The sequence below is a fragment of the Aquarana catesbeiana genome, linkage group LG01, assembly GCF_042186555.1.
Source record: "Aquarana catesbeiana isolate 2022-GZ linkage group LG01, ASM4218655v1, whole genome shotgun sequence".
Lineage (NCBI taxonomy): Eukaryota > Metazoa > Chordata > Amphibia > Anura > Ranidae > Aquarana > Aquarana catesbeiana.
In genome coordinates this window covers 976,673,832-976,690,929 of record NC_133324.1, presented here as the reverse complement: position 1 = coordinate 976,690,929, position 17,098 = coordinate 976,673,832, and the positions used below count along the sequence as shown (strand labels likewise).

At 41.8% G+C, this 17,098-nt stretch overlaps 1 protein-coding gene across 1 annotated transcript in view; it reads right to left on the bottom strand.

Moving 5' to 3' along the window:
- Positions 1-17,098, bottom strand: part of LOC141128932 (cytosolic phospholipase A2 gamma-like) — a 93,079-nt gene that overhangs the window by 11,364 nt on the left and 64,617 nt on the right. The window contains exon 13 of the mRNA XM_073616589.1: positions 10,547-10,618. Coding sequence (XP_073472690.1) covers positions 10,547-10,618 — 72 coding nt within the window. The remainder of the gene's footprint in view (positions 1-10,546; positions 10,619-17,098) is intronic.

Here is a 17,098-nt window from a genome sequence, read left to right as displayed (position 1 = left end):
AAGCTGTACTAAATGTTTTTAGCACATTTTCATGTCAAAAGTACAGATGTTAAACATGTTTGAGAAAAATCCATCCAGTAGCAAACCATGTCATAAGCATACTATAGTACACAGTATATACTGATTACATAGATATACTGTAGGGTGTGATATTGGAGATGTGGGTTATATATGTGATCCATGGTATTACATTTGATGTATACACCTGAACCGGGAATTTAGGAATCTGCTGTGTTATTTCTGGATAGAACAAGATGACATCAGTATCACCATATCTTATAAATCGGACCCCCCACATTACATAGCTTGCTTATATTCAGACCAGGAATTTTTTACGATCGCTATGATAAAAGTAAAACAAGATGTCATTATCATCACCCCAAACATAAGTACAGAAGAAAATCACTTTATGTAAAATATTTGGAGGGGGTGGGGGCAGCAATCAAGCCACTGCCACACCCCCCCGGGTCGGTTGGTCACCAGCCCCGCACTTACCCCATCTGGGTTGCAGGCTCTCTGGGCAGCGGCTTCACCCTGTGTCTCTTCCCTCTTCCTCATCGGCCAATAGGATCGCTTCTCCTCTTGGCCAATCATGTCTCAGGATCCCCTTCCTGAGTTGGGATTGGCCGGGGTGGAGATTCAGAAAGACAATAGCAAATATTAATTCACTATTGTCACACAACTGGATGGGCTTACCCTTTTTTTGAAGCCAATTAGAGCCTCAAGCTCTAATCATGTGCTGCCAAAAAACAAAAAACACCCATTGGAATCAATGCATCCAGCATGTAGATTAGGCACCGGGTTCATGGATTAAGGGGGTGGCACCCATGTGCCCTGTATGGATGGGCCGCCATTGCTTGAATGGCCACCTAAAACTGGAGCGCCATCTGGGATCAGCGCTCTCTAGTATCCTCCAAGCCTTTAGAGACCCTTTCACTCAGCGGTACTACAGGCAGCAGTGATAAATTGGCACAACCACCCGCCACCAACCCGGTCCTGTACAACCCAAATGGCCTGACAGATTTCTCCCCTGGCTCCAGTAGGGAAGATGCACAAGATGGTGGGGAGGACACCACATGAATCCCTGGAAGGACTTCTTGTCCTTAGGATGTTTCTGTACATCGGACAGGAGCGTGGATATCATGGCCATGGCTGCAGCTGCCGTCATGATCCCGATAGCTTTTATTTTTCTACAGTTGACAATTCTGTGTAAAGTAAACGTGATTAAGTGGCTATACAGCCACCCCATCACTTCTACAGGTGGCAAAAAAAAGGGGGTCCTTCACCACCCACCCATCGCCCGCTAATGTGAATGGTCGCATTGGATGCACTAGACAGAGGAACTTTCACTTTTCTTCCCCCGACATCAGAAACTGGAAGCAATAAAGGATTTATCTACTTCCATTTTTAAGTTGTAAAGCAGCTGATGGAATTGATTGTTATTTGATCTGATGCTTTGGAGGGCAGAGGAGAGACAATTAAAGTTTCAGCCTCTTTTTTTTAATATCAGCCGGGGTAGGAAGTAAACATGTGCAATTTGTTTCAAATTCGTTTAACGAATTGCAACAAATTTTGTTAATTCGGAAATATAACGAAAACCCGTTTTCCGAATATTCATGAATTTAAATATGATAGAAAATTAAAAAGTTTGTAAATTTTTAAATGCAAAAATCTGAACTAATAAAAACGTAACCATTACTGGGTGCGCATGCGCGAGAGCTCCGATATGGCTGCTTGAGCCGTGAGCTCCGCACCACCCCGGACCGACGAGCTGCACAATTAGCGCTACAGCCCATGGGGAAGCATACCACCTGCCTGAACGGGTTTGGGAACCTTGGGGAAGCACTCCGAGATATCCGGTCCCTCAGCACGACGGGACCTTGGCCCGCAATTCAACTCGGCGGGGGAGGACGGGTGTACCAAGATGGCCGCCAACACTGAATCTATCCAGCCTCATGCGGCCTTACAAGCCAGGGCACCAGAAAACCGGCCAGTACTTACCCCAGCTAATCTGACTTCCACCCAAGCGGCCCAGATCACCCCCAGCATGTCCCAGGCAGCCCCTCAGCCTCCACAAGCCCCAGGCCCCCTCCCCGGCATCCACGGAGTCCTTGATCGGCATGCACATGGAGGAATATGCACTATCCCCGTCCGTGCCTTCTCAACTACACCCTTCTGCTAATCTGTCCCCTGGCTTTTCAGTCAGGATCACCACCACACTACAGGAAGACATTTTTGCTAAATTCTCTTTTAGAGAGAGGACTGGCCAACACAGCAACAAAAATCACCAACACTATTAAGTCGGATCACTGTAGCTTGGGATCCAGAATAGAGGCCATGGAGGACAAAACTGAGAGTACAGTCTGCAGAACCAACCAGAATGCAGACCATCCAGGAACAACGACCTTGAAAATAGGTCCAGAAGGTACAAATTTTAGAATTAGAGGCCTTCCGGAATCCTTCACCGATATCCCCCTCATGGTATGGGACATTATCTCAGAGCTCATCCCAAATATCCCGCCGCACCGTCTAGAACTAGACAGAGCGCATAGGGATCTAGGACCCCCCCAGAAAAGATGGAACTCCCAGAGATATAGTAAAACCACACTTTTTTGCTGTTGAGGAGGTCATGCGCCAATGCCTGAAGCCTAAACTACAGCACTAGGGGCACCAGATGCAGATTTTCACAGATTTGGCTCCATCCACCATCCACAGAAGATCTCTCAAACCACTAGCTTAATGGGACATTAAGGACCGCTGTACCTTTGCTGTGAAGTTCACAATTCATGGGAAAACTCACTCCTTTTCCAACCTTCCTGAAGGTGAAAGACTGTTCTTGTCCCTGAAATTTATCTCTCAGGAGGCACCCATGGACTTCTACACATCGGGGTCATCCAAACGTCCCCCTCCTGCCAGTCCCGTCTCCCCCCTTTGGAACAAGGGTCCCTCTAAGAAGTGCAAGGACGGAAGACCATCGTCAGAGGTTGTCTAGATCTCACGCCAATGCCCTCTCACGGGCACCTCCTTTTGGGACAGTAGTCCCTTCTGTTGATGGAGCTGGAGCTCCAACCCCAAATTTTGGAGAGGTTCGGTCGCCAGTTTCGTGACATACTTTGTTTCTAATGGTCCCTCTATCACAAGTTCCCACTGTCCAGAGAGGAGAGACTTCAGTGACTTCCTGCCCAACTGCACTCCAGACATTTCAGAAGCATGATTTCGGTACCCTCTCCCTTCCAGTCGAGGTTTCGGATCCGAAGGGAACTGTTACACCTGGGAGACGAGGGTTCTTCCCCCTCAAGGACTGTTCTATGGAAATTGGACCAGATAGGTCCAAATCTCTAGGGGGCCTATTTCCTTCATTTTATCAAAGAACCCTTACTCCCACATCATATTGTTAGGGCCTAGTCCTTTTCCCCTTGTCACCCCTGGCCTCTCCGACCTCCCTCCCCTGCTAGGTGGGGAGGGGGGAGGTTGGATGGGACATGGGGGCGCCGGGTGAGTTGGCTTCTATAATGGACACACCATGGTCGGACCACTCTTTGGTCCTCCTCTCCCTGAGATATACACTTACTTGGAAACTGGGTTCATACTGGCGACTGAATGAGTCGCTACTCAGTGACCCAATCCATACCAAGGTGATAGACGCCAAAGAATATTTTCGTTTAAATGACGTAGACAACATCTCCCCCGAGACCCTTTGGGCAGCCCACAAGGCTTCCATCCGAGGTGATAGACATCCAAAAATCGGAAAAATCCCTTGTAGCCTTAAAAGCCGAACACAAAAAACAGCCATCTAAGGTTTCAACAAACCGTCTAGACGCGATTAGACTGGAGCTCAATCTAGCATTAACAGCTAAAGCAGAGAAACATCTGCTGGAGCGGTGACAAACATTACTGCCAAAAAGAAAATAGGACCGATGTTAGCTGCCAAGCCAACTCCCAAATACCACTCTCATACTTTCCCCAAACTTTGTATAGCAGGACAGCCTCCAACAGCCAACCCAAACAAAATCATGACTGCCTTCCACAAATTTTTCCTCTAAACTTTACAATTCTACCCAAACAGAGAGGCCCCTTGACCAACTCTTTCTTTTAGAACCTCCAGTTGCCCTCCATTTCCCTGGAACACAAAGACTTAATGTAAGAAGCCTTCTCAGCGGAGGAGATGAGGGAGGTTATCAAAGGTCTTAAGACTGGCTCAGCTCCAGGTCCTGACGGTCTATCAGTCCCCTATTACAAGACATTCGGAGAAATTTTGGCCCCCCACATGGCAAAATGATTTAATTCAAAAAGCTTAGGCTCCCCTCAAGATCCACACTTGAACACTGCGTTCATCTCAGTAATCCCCAAACCAAACAAAAACTATGAGGAAGTTGAAAAATTCAGACCCATCTCCCTAATACTGACCTGAAAATTTTGACCAAAATTCTCGCCGTCTAGCATCCTTTATTAAATTTTATATTCACAAAGACCAGGTGGGTTTTATTCCGGGCAGGCAAGGGCCAGACCAAATTAGGAGAGCGGTCGACATAGTCTCCCTTCTCCAATCCAATTGGGAAGGGGGCCCCCAAACAAGAAGGAATGATCCTATCACTGGACTTACATAAGGCCTTTGATTCAATCGAATGGCCTTCTCCATTTTCCCTACTGGAGAAGTGGGGTTTTGGGACCAGATTTTTGGAGGTCCTTAGATCCCTTTACTCCACCTCGAAGGCGGTGATCCGCCTACAAGGCCAGTATTCCAACCCCTAAATATAGCGAGAGGCACTAGACAGGGCTGTCCTCTCTCCCCTCTAATTTTTGCCATGGTGATCAAAACACTGGCAATAGCAATACGTTCCAATCCCAGTCCACAAACGCAGTCTATTTGCGGACGATATGTTCCCTTTCATCACGTCCCTGATCACCTCCCTCCCAAACCTTTGCAAACTCCTGAAGGAGTTCTCAACTATATCAGGGTTACAGGTCAACTACTCTAAGTCCTATGCCCTAAACATCTCCCTCAAGACATAGTAGTAGCACTTCAAAGTGCCTTTGACTTTAAGTGGAGTGACTACTCCATTGATCACCTAGGGATTAAACTCACAGCTAAAATTGAACAATTATACACTGCTAACTTCCCTCACACATACCGTAAGCTTGAAGCCGACTTGGGAAACTGGACAAAGGGGGAGGTATCCTGGCTTGGGAGAATCCACGCTATAAAAATGACACTACCACCAAGACTCCTCTACCTCTTCAAGGCCCTTCCAATAAACATTAAGGATCACTTGACTTCATTCCAAAGAAAAGTCACCAAATTCATATGGGGGGGGGGGGGTAGAGGACATAGAATCCAGCAAAGATCCCTGTTCCTACCCAGACCACAGGGGTGTCTGGGGCTCCCCCAGCTATTCTGGTATTTTCAAGCTGCCAGGTTGTCCCAGCTCTCCTCAGTCTACTCCAGGGCTGAGAAACCAGACTGGATTCAAATAGAAAGGCAGGTTGCTCCATCCTACACCCTAGACTTCCTACTATGGGTTCCCCTAAGAAATCGTCCCCCAATCCTATCCCCTACTCTGTCAATGAAAATCTGGGACACTAAGAAACAACCCTGCATTAACTTCGAGCACCTGCCCCCTAGCGCACATTTTCAATAACTCTGACTTTACTCCGGGCCTAGACATTAAAGCTTTTAAATGGTGGTTGGACGAGGGGCTGTATCGAATCGGACACTTCTTCACATCCAAGGGCCCCATTTCCCTGGAATTGTGTGAATCAACTAGAGATCCAGAATTCAGAACGTTATAGATTTTACCAATTAAGCCACTTCCTTCACCATATTTGGGTGGGGAAGACCTCACCCCCCAGATTCACACTGTACGAATTATGGTGTTGGCAGTCCACAGAACAGAGGGGTGGAATCTCCATTATCTATCAGTCACTGTCCCACCAATCCTTAAAGACCCCATACATGCTCGCTTGGGGGAGCGAACTATCCCTCAACTGGGAGAAATGGAGGGTCTCCTTTAATAGATTCTTCAAGGGCATTAAGCATGTCTCCCTAATTGAATCCAGCCTCAAGGTCATTACTAGATGGTACCTTACCCCAAACAGACTGGCCAAAATGTTCCCTTCAGCAGACCCCCCGTGCTTCGAGGGTGTCAACTATCAGGCTCCATAGCCCACATATGGTGGGAATGCCCTAGATTAAGGCCCTACTGGAGCAAGATTTTCTCCCTGATTCGAAAAGTTAGAAAAGTTCAGATCCCGAAAACCCCAGCTATAGCCCTCCTTAATGCAAATTTACCCAAAACACACGCGCAAATTAATACACTTCATCCTCCTTGGTGCCAAGCTCACCATTGCCAAAGCTTGGAAACAATCCAAGGTTTCCTTCAAGGCTGCTACACATAAAATATCTTGGATCATGTCCTAAGAGAAACTCCCCAGCATTCTCCACAACACCAAAACGCAATTTGAAGCTACCTGGGAACCATGGGCCCAGTATATGGGCATTTCCCTAATACCAAGAGTTCAACCGTAAAGTTCTTCGGTTCACCGGGGGACGCGTGGTCCTCTCCCATTGATAGGTTCTCTATTCTTTCCCTCTCTCCTCCACCACCACCTCTTTTTCTCATCTCTTCCCTCTGTACACCCCCCTTGGTACACGGCGAGTCCCTCCGACATCAGTGCAATAAGTCCTGCATTGGAGGGACTTACCCTTTGGGGCTAGTAAATCAGGTCATAGCAACCTTATTATTTATGCTAGATTCCAGGCCTGTCTGGCGAAGTTTTGAAACTGGGGGCTCGTAGAGATTCGGCCGGGCACAACATGATCCCTTTTGGGGTGCTGGCGGAACCTCTCCTTGCCCCTTCCCATTTTTGTCCTCAGGCCGGGCAGATACTATACAATTGGAAGAGTTTTATTGGCTTCTAAGGCACCTGTCAATCTGTTAGATGTTTGCCCGATACATGCTTTTGGCATATTTTGCACCCCCCACAGGGGACTGTAATGTAATGTTTTGCTTTACTTTATCTTATATTGTTTTATATTTTTGGAAATCCAATAAAATATTTTGAAAAAAAAAAAAAAAAAAAAAAAAAAAAACTTAAACCATTACTATTAAATTTATAGGTATTGGAATTTCCTTTCAAATTTAGCCATTAGTGAGCATAACGAATATGAATTTATCCAAAGTTACGAATTATCCAAAATAACGACTGCTGTATCTAAACAAATGGAATGGAATGGAATGGAATGAATAATAAATAAGACCAATTTAATTATCGAAAAAAGTCTGAGAGGTGCCACATCCACATATCTAAATCAAAAAGAAGAAGAATCCCCTAACTGGACTTTAAAGGCATTAGGATTCCATAATAAGTAGAAAGTTATAAGTAAAACAAAAAATTACTGCACAAGATACAGAATGTTAGCAACAATGCATACATGTTCTGATAGTCACCATATCAATTGACAATATTGCTGTGTAGTTCACCCTACGCATTGCAGAGTTTTTAAAATCTCCTTCAGGGGTACGTGAAAGTCAATCATATGTCTAATATATTAACAGTTTAGGCATATGATCTTGATAGCCATAAGTTTAAATAACGAAATACAATGTTGTTAATGAGTACAGATGACATATGTATTTACATACATTTCTAAAACTGTCATATGCATGAACATTCCAAGATTAACCGCTTCCCGACCGGCCGCCGCAGCTATACTGGGGCAGGTTGGCTCCCCTGCGTGAGCCATTGTAGCTATACGTCGGGCCGGGATAACAGGTGCGCGCCCACTGCACAGCAGGGGGGGGCCAATGCTCATGGCCTACGGTCGCGATGACCGCCTGCCAAGAGCGATCGTGAGCAGGAGACACAGAACAGGGATGAGTATGTAAACACACACTTTCCTGTTTGAGAAGTGACAGATCGTGTGTTCCTACTAGCTAGGAGCCACGATCCGTCACTTCCTCTAGTCAGTCCCCTTCCCTTTCACTTAGAAACACCTCCCAGGGAACACAGTTAACCCCTCCACTGCCATTTTTTACAGTAATCAATGAATTTGTATAGCATTGATCGCTGTATTAATGCCAATGGTCCCAAAAACGTGTCAAAAATTGTCTGTGTCCTCCATAATGTCGCAGTCATGATTTAAAAAAAAAAAAAAAAAAATTATATATATAGGGGATATATATTATAGCAAAAAGTACAAAATATCGTGTTTTCAAAATTGTTACATTTTTTTGTTTATAGCACAAAAAAAAACAAAAAACTCAGAGATGATCAAATACCACCAAATGAAAGCTCTATTTGTGGGGAAAAAAAAAGGACGTCAATTTTGTTTGGGTGCAACGTCGCACGACCGCGCAATTGTCAGTGAAAGCGACGCAGTGCTGTATCGCAAAAAGTACTCTGGTCAGGAAGGGGTAAATTCTTCCTGGGGCTGAAGTGGTTAAAAACAGCTCAATTTTCCGGTTTTTAATATTCTCAGAATGTTCATGCATATGACAGTTTCAGAAATGTAAGTACATATGTCATCTGTACTCATTACCAACATTGTATTTCGTTATTTATCCTTATGGCTATCAAGATTATATGCCTAAACTGTTTATAGATTATGGACATATGATTGACTCTCACGTACCCCTGAAGAAGGCGATTGAAAACTCCGTAACATGTAGGGTGAACTACAAAGCAATATTGTCAATTGATATGGTGACTATTAGAACGTATATGCATTGTTGCTAACGTTCTGCATTTTTATTCTGCATCTTATGCAGTAATTTTGTTGTTAACCACTTAAGCCCCAGACCATTTGGCTGACAAAAGACCAGAGCACTTTGAGATTCGGCACTGCGTCGCTTTAACTGACAAATGCGGTCGTGCAACGTCGACGTGGCTCCCAAACAAAATTGATGTCTTTTTCCCCATAGAGCTTTCTTTTGGTGGTATTTGATCACCTCTGCGGTTTATTTTTTGCGCTATAAACAAAAAAAATAAATAAAATAGTGACAATTTTGAAAAAACTATTTTTCTATAATAAATATCCCCAAAAAATATATTAAAAAAAGTTTTCCTCGGTTTAGACCAATATGTATTCTACATATGTTTGGAAAAAAAAATTGCAATAAGCGTTTGATTGGTTTGCACAAAAGTTATAGAGTCTACAAAATAGGAGATAGCTTTATTGGCATTTTTATTAATTTTTTAGTAATAGTAATGCCAGGGATCAGCGATTTTTATCGTGACTGCGACATTATGGCAGACAGATTGGACACTTTTGGCACTATTTTGGGACCATTCATATTTTGACAGCGATCAGTGCGATTAAAAATGCATTGATTACTGTGTAAATGTGACCGGCAGTGAAGGGGTTAACCACTAGGGGGCATTGAAGGGGTTAAGTGTGTCCTAGGGAGTGATTCCAACTGTGGGCCCATGGGACCCGCGATCACACTCACGGAGCTCGCTGCGGGCACAAGCCGTTTCTTAAAGGGCATCGTACAGGTACATTAATCTGCCTGTACGTGCCCTTCTGCCGACGTATTGTACCGGTTGGCAAGCTGTCAATAAAATGTATACTTTACTTATTAAGGAATCCTAGTGCCTTTAAAGTCCAGTTAGGGGATTATTCTTCTTTCGATTTAATAAATAAAAAAAAAAAAAACTTTATTTGTTCCATTCTGTTAGATGAGGCATCCCTTATTTAGGATAATTTGTAACTTTGAATAAATTTGTATTTGTTACGTTCAATAACAGCCAAACTTGAAAGGGAATTCCAATACCTATAAATTTAATAGTTTAGTTATTCTTTTGAATTTTGGCATTTTTCGTATTGCGGACACACAGACAGACACAGATCATCTGTACAAATCATTAGCAAGACCTCATTTGGAAAATGACATTTAGTTTTGGGATATCAGAGAACTGGAGAAAGTGCAAAGAAGGACAACCAAACTGATAAGAGGTATGGAGGAGAGATTTGAGGAACTGAATTTATTCTCTCTCAAGGAGAATAAGGGGGATATGATCTACATGTATAAATACATAAGGGGGGATATGATCACCATGTATAATACATAAGGGGGGGGGGATATGATCACCATGAATTTCGCTCTCCTTTTTAGATTGGAAGCTGGACCTGCCTAACCCTCTTATAATGAATTGTATTGAAACAATGTGGTTTCCCTTTACTGTACATTGTCTGCAGCTTGTGCAAGGCTTTACAATCAATCTTTTATAGTAACATGAATATGAATAGCTGAGGGGTTTTAGTAGATTTTCATGCCAAAAGTAGAGATGTTAAACATGTTTGAGAAAAAATTAATCCAGTAGCAAAACCATGTCATAAGCATACTATAGTACACAGTATATACTGATTACATAGATATACTGTAGGGTGTGATATTGGAGATGTGGGTTATATATGTGATCCATGGTATTACATTTGATGTATACACCTGAACCGGGAATTTAGGAATCTGCTGTGTTATTTCTGGATAGAACAAGATGACACCTATCACCATATCTTATAAATCGGACCCCCCACATTACATACCTTGTATATAGTCAGACCAGGATTTTTTTGCGATCGCTGTGATAAAGTAAAACAAGATGTCATTATTATCACCTCAAACATAAAACAGAAGAAAATCACTTTTGCAGAAGTGCATTTCTGTATTGCTGGAACACTTATTAAATTTCACATGAAGAATGATGCAATTTTGGGGGCGTGACTTGAATGCAGTGACGGATGCCGTAAATTTTTTTTTGGAGGGGGGGTGGGGCGGCAATCAAGCCATCCCCGCAACCCCCCCGGGTCGGTTTGGTCACCAGCCCCACACTTACCCCATCTAGGTCGCAGGCTCACTCTGGGTGTTGGCTTCACCCTGTGTCTCCTTCGTCCAAGCCTTTAGAGACCCTTTCACTCAGCGGTACTCTGACTACAGGCAGCAGTGATGATAAATTGGCACAACCACCCGCCACCAACCCGGTCCTGTACAACCCAAGTGGCCTGACAGATACCTCCCCTGGCTCCAGCAGGGAAGATGCACAAGATGGTGGGGAGAACATTGTGGACGACATCCCTCCTTTCTCTGCACCTTCCAACTCCAATTTGGACCCACAAAGGGAAGCCCCATAATAGAAGGGACCTACAACCTCTTCTACAAAAGACACACACACACCTTAAGGACAAGAAGTCCTTCCGTGTATCGGTACATCAAACGGGAGCGTGGATATCATGGCCATGGCTGCAGCTGCCGTCCCAATCCCGATAGCTTTTTTTATTTTTTTTTCTACAGTTGACAATTCTGTGTGAAGTAAACATGATTAAGTGGCTATACAGTCACCTTCAGGCCCCCCCCAACCACTCCCCACTAATGTGACCAGTCGCATTGGATGCACTAGACAGACTTCCATTTTTCCTCCCCCTCTGTGACATCAGAAACTGGAAGCAATAAAGGATTTAGTTACTTCCATTTTTAGGTTGTAAAGCAGCTGATGGAATTGATCGTTATTTAATCTGCTGCTTTGGAGGGCAGAGGAGAGACAATTAAAGTTTCAGCCTCTTTTATATCAATCAGCCGGGGTAGGAGGTAGACATGTGCAATTTGTTTCAAATTCGTTTAACTAATTGCAACAAATTTGTTAATTCGGAAATGTAACGAAAACCAGTTTTCCGAATATTAGCAAATTTGAATATTTTAGAAAATGCAAAAGTTCATAAAATTTAAAAAAAAATTCAAAAACCTGAAAATTCAAAAATCTGAATAAAAACTTAATTAGCAACTATTAAATGTATAGGTATTGGAATTTTCTTTCAAATTTAGCTGTTAAGTGAGCATAACGAATACGAATTTATCTACAGTTAAGAATTATCCAAAATAATGAATGCTGTATCTAAACAAATGGAACGGAATGAATAATAAATTAGACTTTCCGATAATTAAATTTGTCTGAGAGGTGCCACATCCACATATCTAAATCGAAATAATAATAATCCCCTAACTGAACTTTATAGGCTCTAGGATGCCATAAGTAGAAAAGTATAAATAAAACAAAATTACTGCATAAGATACAGAATAAAAATGCAGAATGTTAGCAACAATGCATATATGATCTGATAGTCACCGTATCGATTGACAATATTGCTGTGTAGTTCACCCTACACATTGCGGAGTTTTCAAAATCTCCTTCTTCAGGGGTACGTTGAAGAGTCAATCATATATCTATAATATATTATTAACAGTTTAGGCATATGATCTTGATAGCCATAAGTTTAAATAACGAAATACAGTGTTGGTAATGAGTACAGATTACATACGTACATATATTTCTAAAACTGTCATATGCATGAACATTCCGAGAATATTAACCGCTTCCCGACCAGCCGCTGCAGTTATACTGCGGTAGGTTGGCTCCCCTGCTCGAGCCATCGTAGCTATGCGTCGTGCCCGGATAATAGGTGCATGCCTGCTGCACAGCAGGGGGGGGTTAATGCTCATGACCACTGGCCACGATGGATCGTGAGCAGGAGACACAGAACAGGGATGAGTGTATGTAAACAAACACTTCCCTGTTCTGAGAGGAGTGACAAATTGTGTGTTCCTACTAGCTAGGAACCACGATCTGCAACTTCCTCTAGTCCAGGGATGTCCAAACTACGGCACTCCAGCTGTTGCGGAACTACACTTCCCATGAGGCATTGTAAAACTCTGACATTCACAGACATGACTAGGCATGATGGGGGTTGTAGTTCCTTAACAACTGGAGGGCCATAGTTTGGACACCACTACTCTAGTCAGTCCCCTTCCCTTTCAGTTAGAATCACTTCCCAAGGAACACAGTTAACCCCTTCACTGCCAGTGACATATTTACAGTAATAAATGAATTTGTATAGCATTGATGGCTGTATTCATGCCAATGGCCCCAAAAGCGTGTCAAAAATTGTCCGATGTGTCCTCCATAATATTGCAGTCATGGAAAAAAATAAATAAATAAAATTTGCAGATTACTGCCATTACTAGTAAAAAAGAAAAAGAAAGAAAGAAAGCTATAAATCTATCCCCTATTTTGTAGACACTATAACTTTTGCGCAAACCAATCAATGTAAGCTTATTGCGATTTTTTTTTTTTTTACCAAAAATATGAATACATATCGGCCTAAACTGAGAAAAAAAATTGACTTAAAAAAAAAAAAAAAAAAAAGCGATATATTATAGCAAAAAGGTACAAAATAGTGTTTTTTCCCCAAAATTGTCGCTCTTTTTTTGTTTATAGTGCAAAAAATAAAAAAACCGCAGAGGTGATCAAATACCACCAAATGAAAGCTCTATTTGTGGGAAAAAGGACGTCAATTTTGTTTGGGTGCAACGTCGCACGACCGCGCAATTGTCAGTTAAAGCGACGCAGTGCCGTATCGCAAAAAGTACTCTGGTCAGCAAGGGTTTAAATTCTTCCAGGGCTGAAGTGGTTAAAAACAGCTCAATTTTCTTTTTAATATTCTCGGAATGTTCATGCATATGACAGTTTCAGAAATATATGTAAGTACATATGTCATCTGTACTCATTACCAACATTGTATTTCGTTATTTATCCTTATGGCTATCAAGATTATATGCCTAACCTGTTTGTTAATATATTATGGACATATGATTGACTCTCATGTACCCCTGAAGAAGGCAATTGAAAACTCCGTAATGCGTAGGGTGAACTACACAGTAATATTGTCAATTGATATGGTGACTATCAGAACATATATGCATTGTTGCCAACGTTCCACATTTTTATTCTACATCTTATGCAGTAATTTTGTTATCAACCACTTAAGCTCCGGACCATTTGGCTGGCAAAAGACCAGAGCACTTTGAAATTCGGCACTGCGTCACTTTAACTGACAATTGCGTGGTCGTGCAATGTCAACGTGGCTCCCAAACAAAATTGATGTCTTTTTTTCCCCACAAATAGAGCTTTCTTTTGGTGGTATTTGATCACCTCTGCGGCTATTTTTTGCGCTATAAACAAAAAAAAGCGACAATTTTGAAAAAACGCAATTTTAATTTTTTTCTACAATATCCCCAAAAAAAAAATATATATAAAAAAATGTTTTCCTCGGTTTAGGCCCATATGTATTCTTCTACATATGTTTGGAAAAAATAAATAAAACCGCAATAAGCATTTGGTTTGCACAAAAGTTATAGCGTCTACAAAATAGGGGATAGTTTTATGGCATTTTTTAGTAATGATTTTTTTTTTTTTTTTTTACTAGTAATGAAGGGGGATCAGTGATTTTTATCATGACAGACATTATAGAGGACAGATCGGACACTTTTGGCGCTATTTTGGGACCACTCACATTTATAGAGTGATCAGTGCGATTAAAAATGCATTGATTACTGTGTAAATGTGACTGGCAGTGAAGAAGTTAACCACTAGGAGGCAGTGAAGGGGTTAAGTGTGTCCTAGGGAGTGATTCTAATTGTGGGGGGAGGGGCTATGTGTGACACGACACTGATCTCCGCTCCCAATTACTGGGAGCTGTGATCAGTGTCCTCTCACTCAGCAGAACAGGGAAATGCTTGTTTATATCAGCATTTCCCCGTTCTTCCTCTCCGTGAGACGATTGCAGGTATCCCCACGGACATCAAGCCCGAGGGACCCGCGATCACACTCACGGAGCTCGCTGCAGGCGAAAGCCGCTTCTTAAAGGGCAACATACAGGTAAGTGCCGACGTATATCGCCATGAGCCGGTTGGCAAGCGGATAATAAAATTTATACTTTTCTACTTATTATGGAATCATAGTGCCTTTAAAGTCCAGTTAGGGGATTATTCTTCTTTCGAATAAATAAAAAAGTATTATTAATTAGTTCCATTCGTTTAGATGAAGCATTCCTTATTTAGTATAATTTGTAACTTTGAATAAATTTGTATTCGTTACGTTCAATAACAGCCAAACTTGAAAGGGAATTCCAATACCTACAAATTTAATAGTTTAGTTCTTTTGAATTTTCGGATTTTTTTCTTATTTTCAGATTTTACAAATCGCGATCATAATGTAGGACCCAAAAAAATAAAATCAAAACATGTCTAGTGGGAGGGACCAGGAAAAGGCAAAACTATAGGCAGATTAAACGATCCTCAAGCCACATATAGCTTATCCACTGAAGGACCGTCCTAAAGCATATTTACGGCTACAGGACGGCCCTCCTGTGCAGAATCATGTATATGTATGCGATTCTGCACTCCACAGCAGAAGCTGATCTGCGGATGCCGGGGATTGGATGTCTGCCGATCGTCAGACAGACACAGAACAGATTTCTGCCCATGTAAACAAACAGCGCTCTGTTCTGATAGGGGGAATTATGGATTTTATTTCCCTGCAAAACAGAAGAAAATCCATCACTTTTCTTAGTAAAAGCAGCACATTGTACACAAAAACACTGATTAGGCACACAGTTAACCCTTTGATCGTCCCTGATGTTTAACCCCTTCCCAGGCAGTGTCAGTGCATATTTTTTAGCACTGATCCCTGTATTAGTGTTATGAAATTATACTCAGGGGGAGGAATACATTTATTATGGATAATCAGAATATATTAAATGTTAATGAGGTTAAACAATTGTTATTTGAAAAGAAAAAAAAAAAAAATAGTTTTATCATCACTTGTGAAGTTGCTTCAACTGACTATGTGCAGATGTAAAATGACTCCTCTGTCCAGTTGTGAACACTGAGCATGCTACACACATCTAATAAAACATCAAAGTGCAAACTCTCCCATCCCCCCTTACATCATCTGGCAATTCCTAAAGCTGGCTACACACATTGTACAACTTTTCTTTACCAAAACCAGACAATATGGAGGTCAAACAAACACTTTCAAATTGTATGCAATCAGGCAGGACTTTGCACTAAAATAGATAAATCTAATGTTAAAAAAAAAAAAAAAAAAAATACATACACACACATATACACGAGTTGCTGTGTAAATACAAAAGCTGTAGAAGATATGGTTGTCAAAAACACCTTCACAGCATTTATAAACCTTGCTCATACATGATCCATAGATACAAAGTAACATTGTTTATATACATACTTTGTATCTCTATAGTGTGCAAACATTGTCTATCAATATTGCTCAAACAGGAGAGAGACGACGATACAGAGTAACAGTTTGCAAACATTGTTTAGGCGGGAGCTAAAGATTCAAAATGACAAGGTTGATGAAGATTGATCACACGGGAGATAGAGAGATACAAAGTAATACTATTTATAAATGTTACTTTATATCTCTCCATCTCCGGTCTGATCAATGTTTATAAACAACGTTACTTTGTATCTCTCTATCTCCTGTCTGAACAGAATTAGTAACCAGTTTTTTTTTTTTTTTTTTTTTTAAACAGAAGTAACCTCTAGAGCAGCTGTATTTACACAGCAAGTCTGGCTTTGATGAATCATATCTGAGAATTGCTGTGGAGTAGAAGGGGGAATGTAGCAGAAGGACTGAACATTCTACAAGCATCCTGTGCACTAGGATGTGTTTTTGGGGAATGTGTGTAGGAAGTCCTAAACTAAAACTAAGCTAGAAGTGCATATATTCACATTGGTTTGCTTACTATAAAACATAGTCCAGGTACATTTAAATTAACCAAACAAAAAGCCTCCTATGTGCTAAGAAATTTGTGTGAAAAAAAAAAAAAAAAAAAAAAAAAAAAACACAAAATAGCAAAATGTTACTAAAATTGTTCCAGGGATAATACCCTTTAATACATCACAAGAGTATATTTGGTGTAGCCTTATCTGATTGCCATTTATTGATGATCTAGAATTACATTCCATCCCCCATATCACTGCCCCGGGTTAGCACTGTGCTGAGATCTCTCTGCGATAGGTCTCTATATTCATAAGCTGCAATAGATCTACACACCTCCATTCCCACTAATGGCCCCATTATTTTAAATTCCATCCACAGAGTCACCCCCCACCATTACATACCCAAGTCACCCCCCCACCATTACATACCCAAGTCACCCCCCCACCATTACATACCCAAGTCACCCCCCCCCCCACCATTACATACCTGGTTTTGGCAATATCGGGACATATGGCAC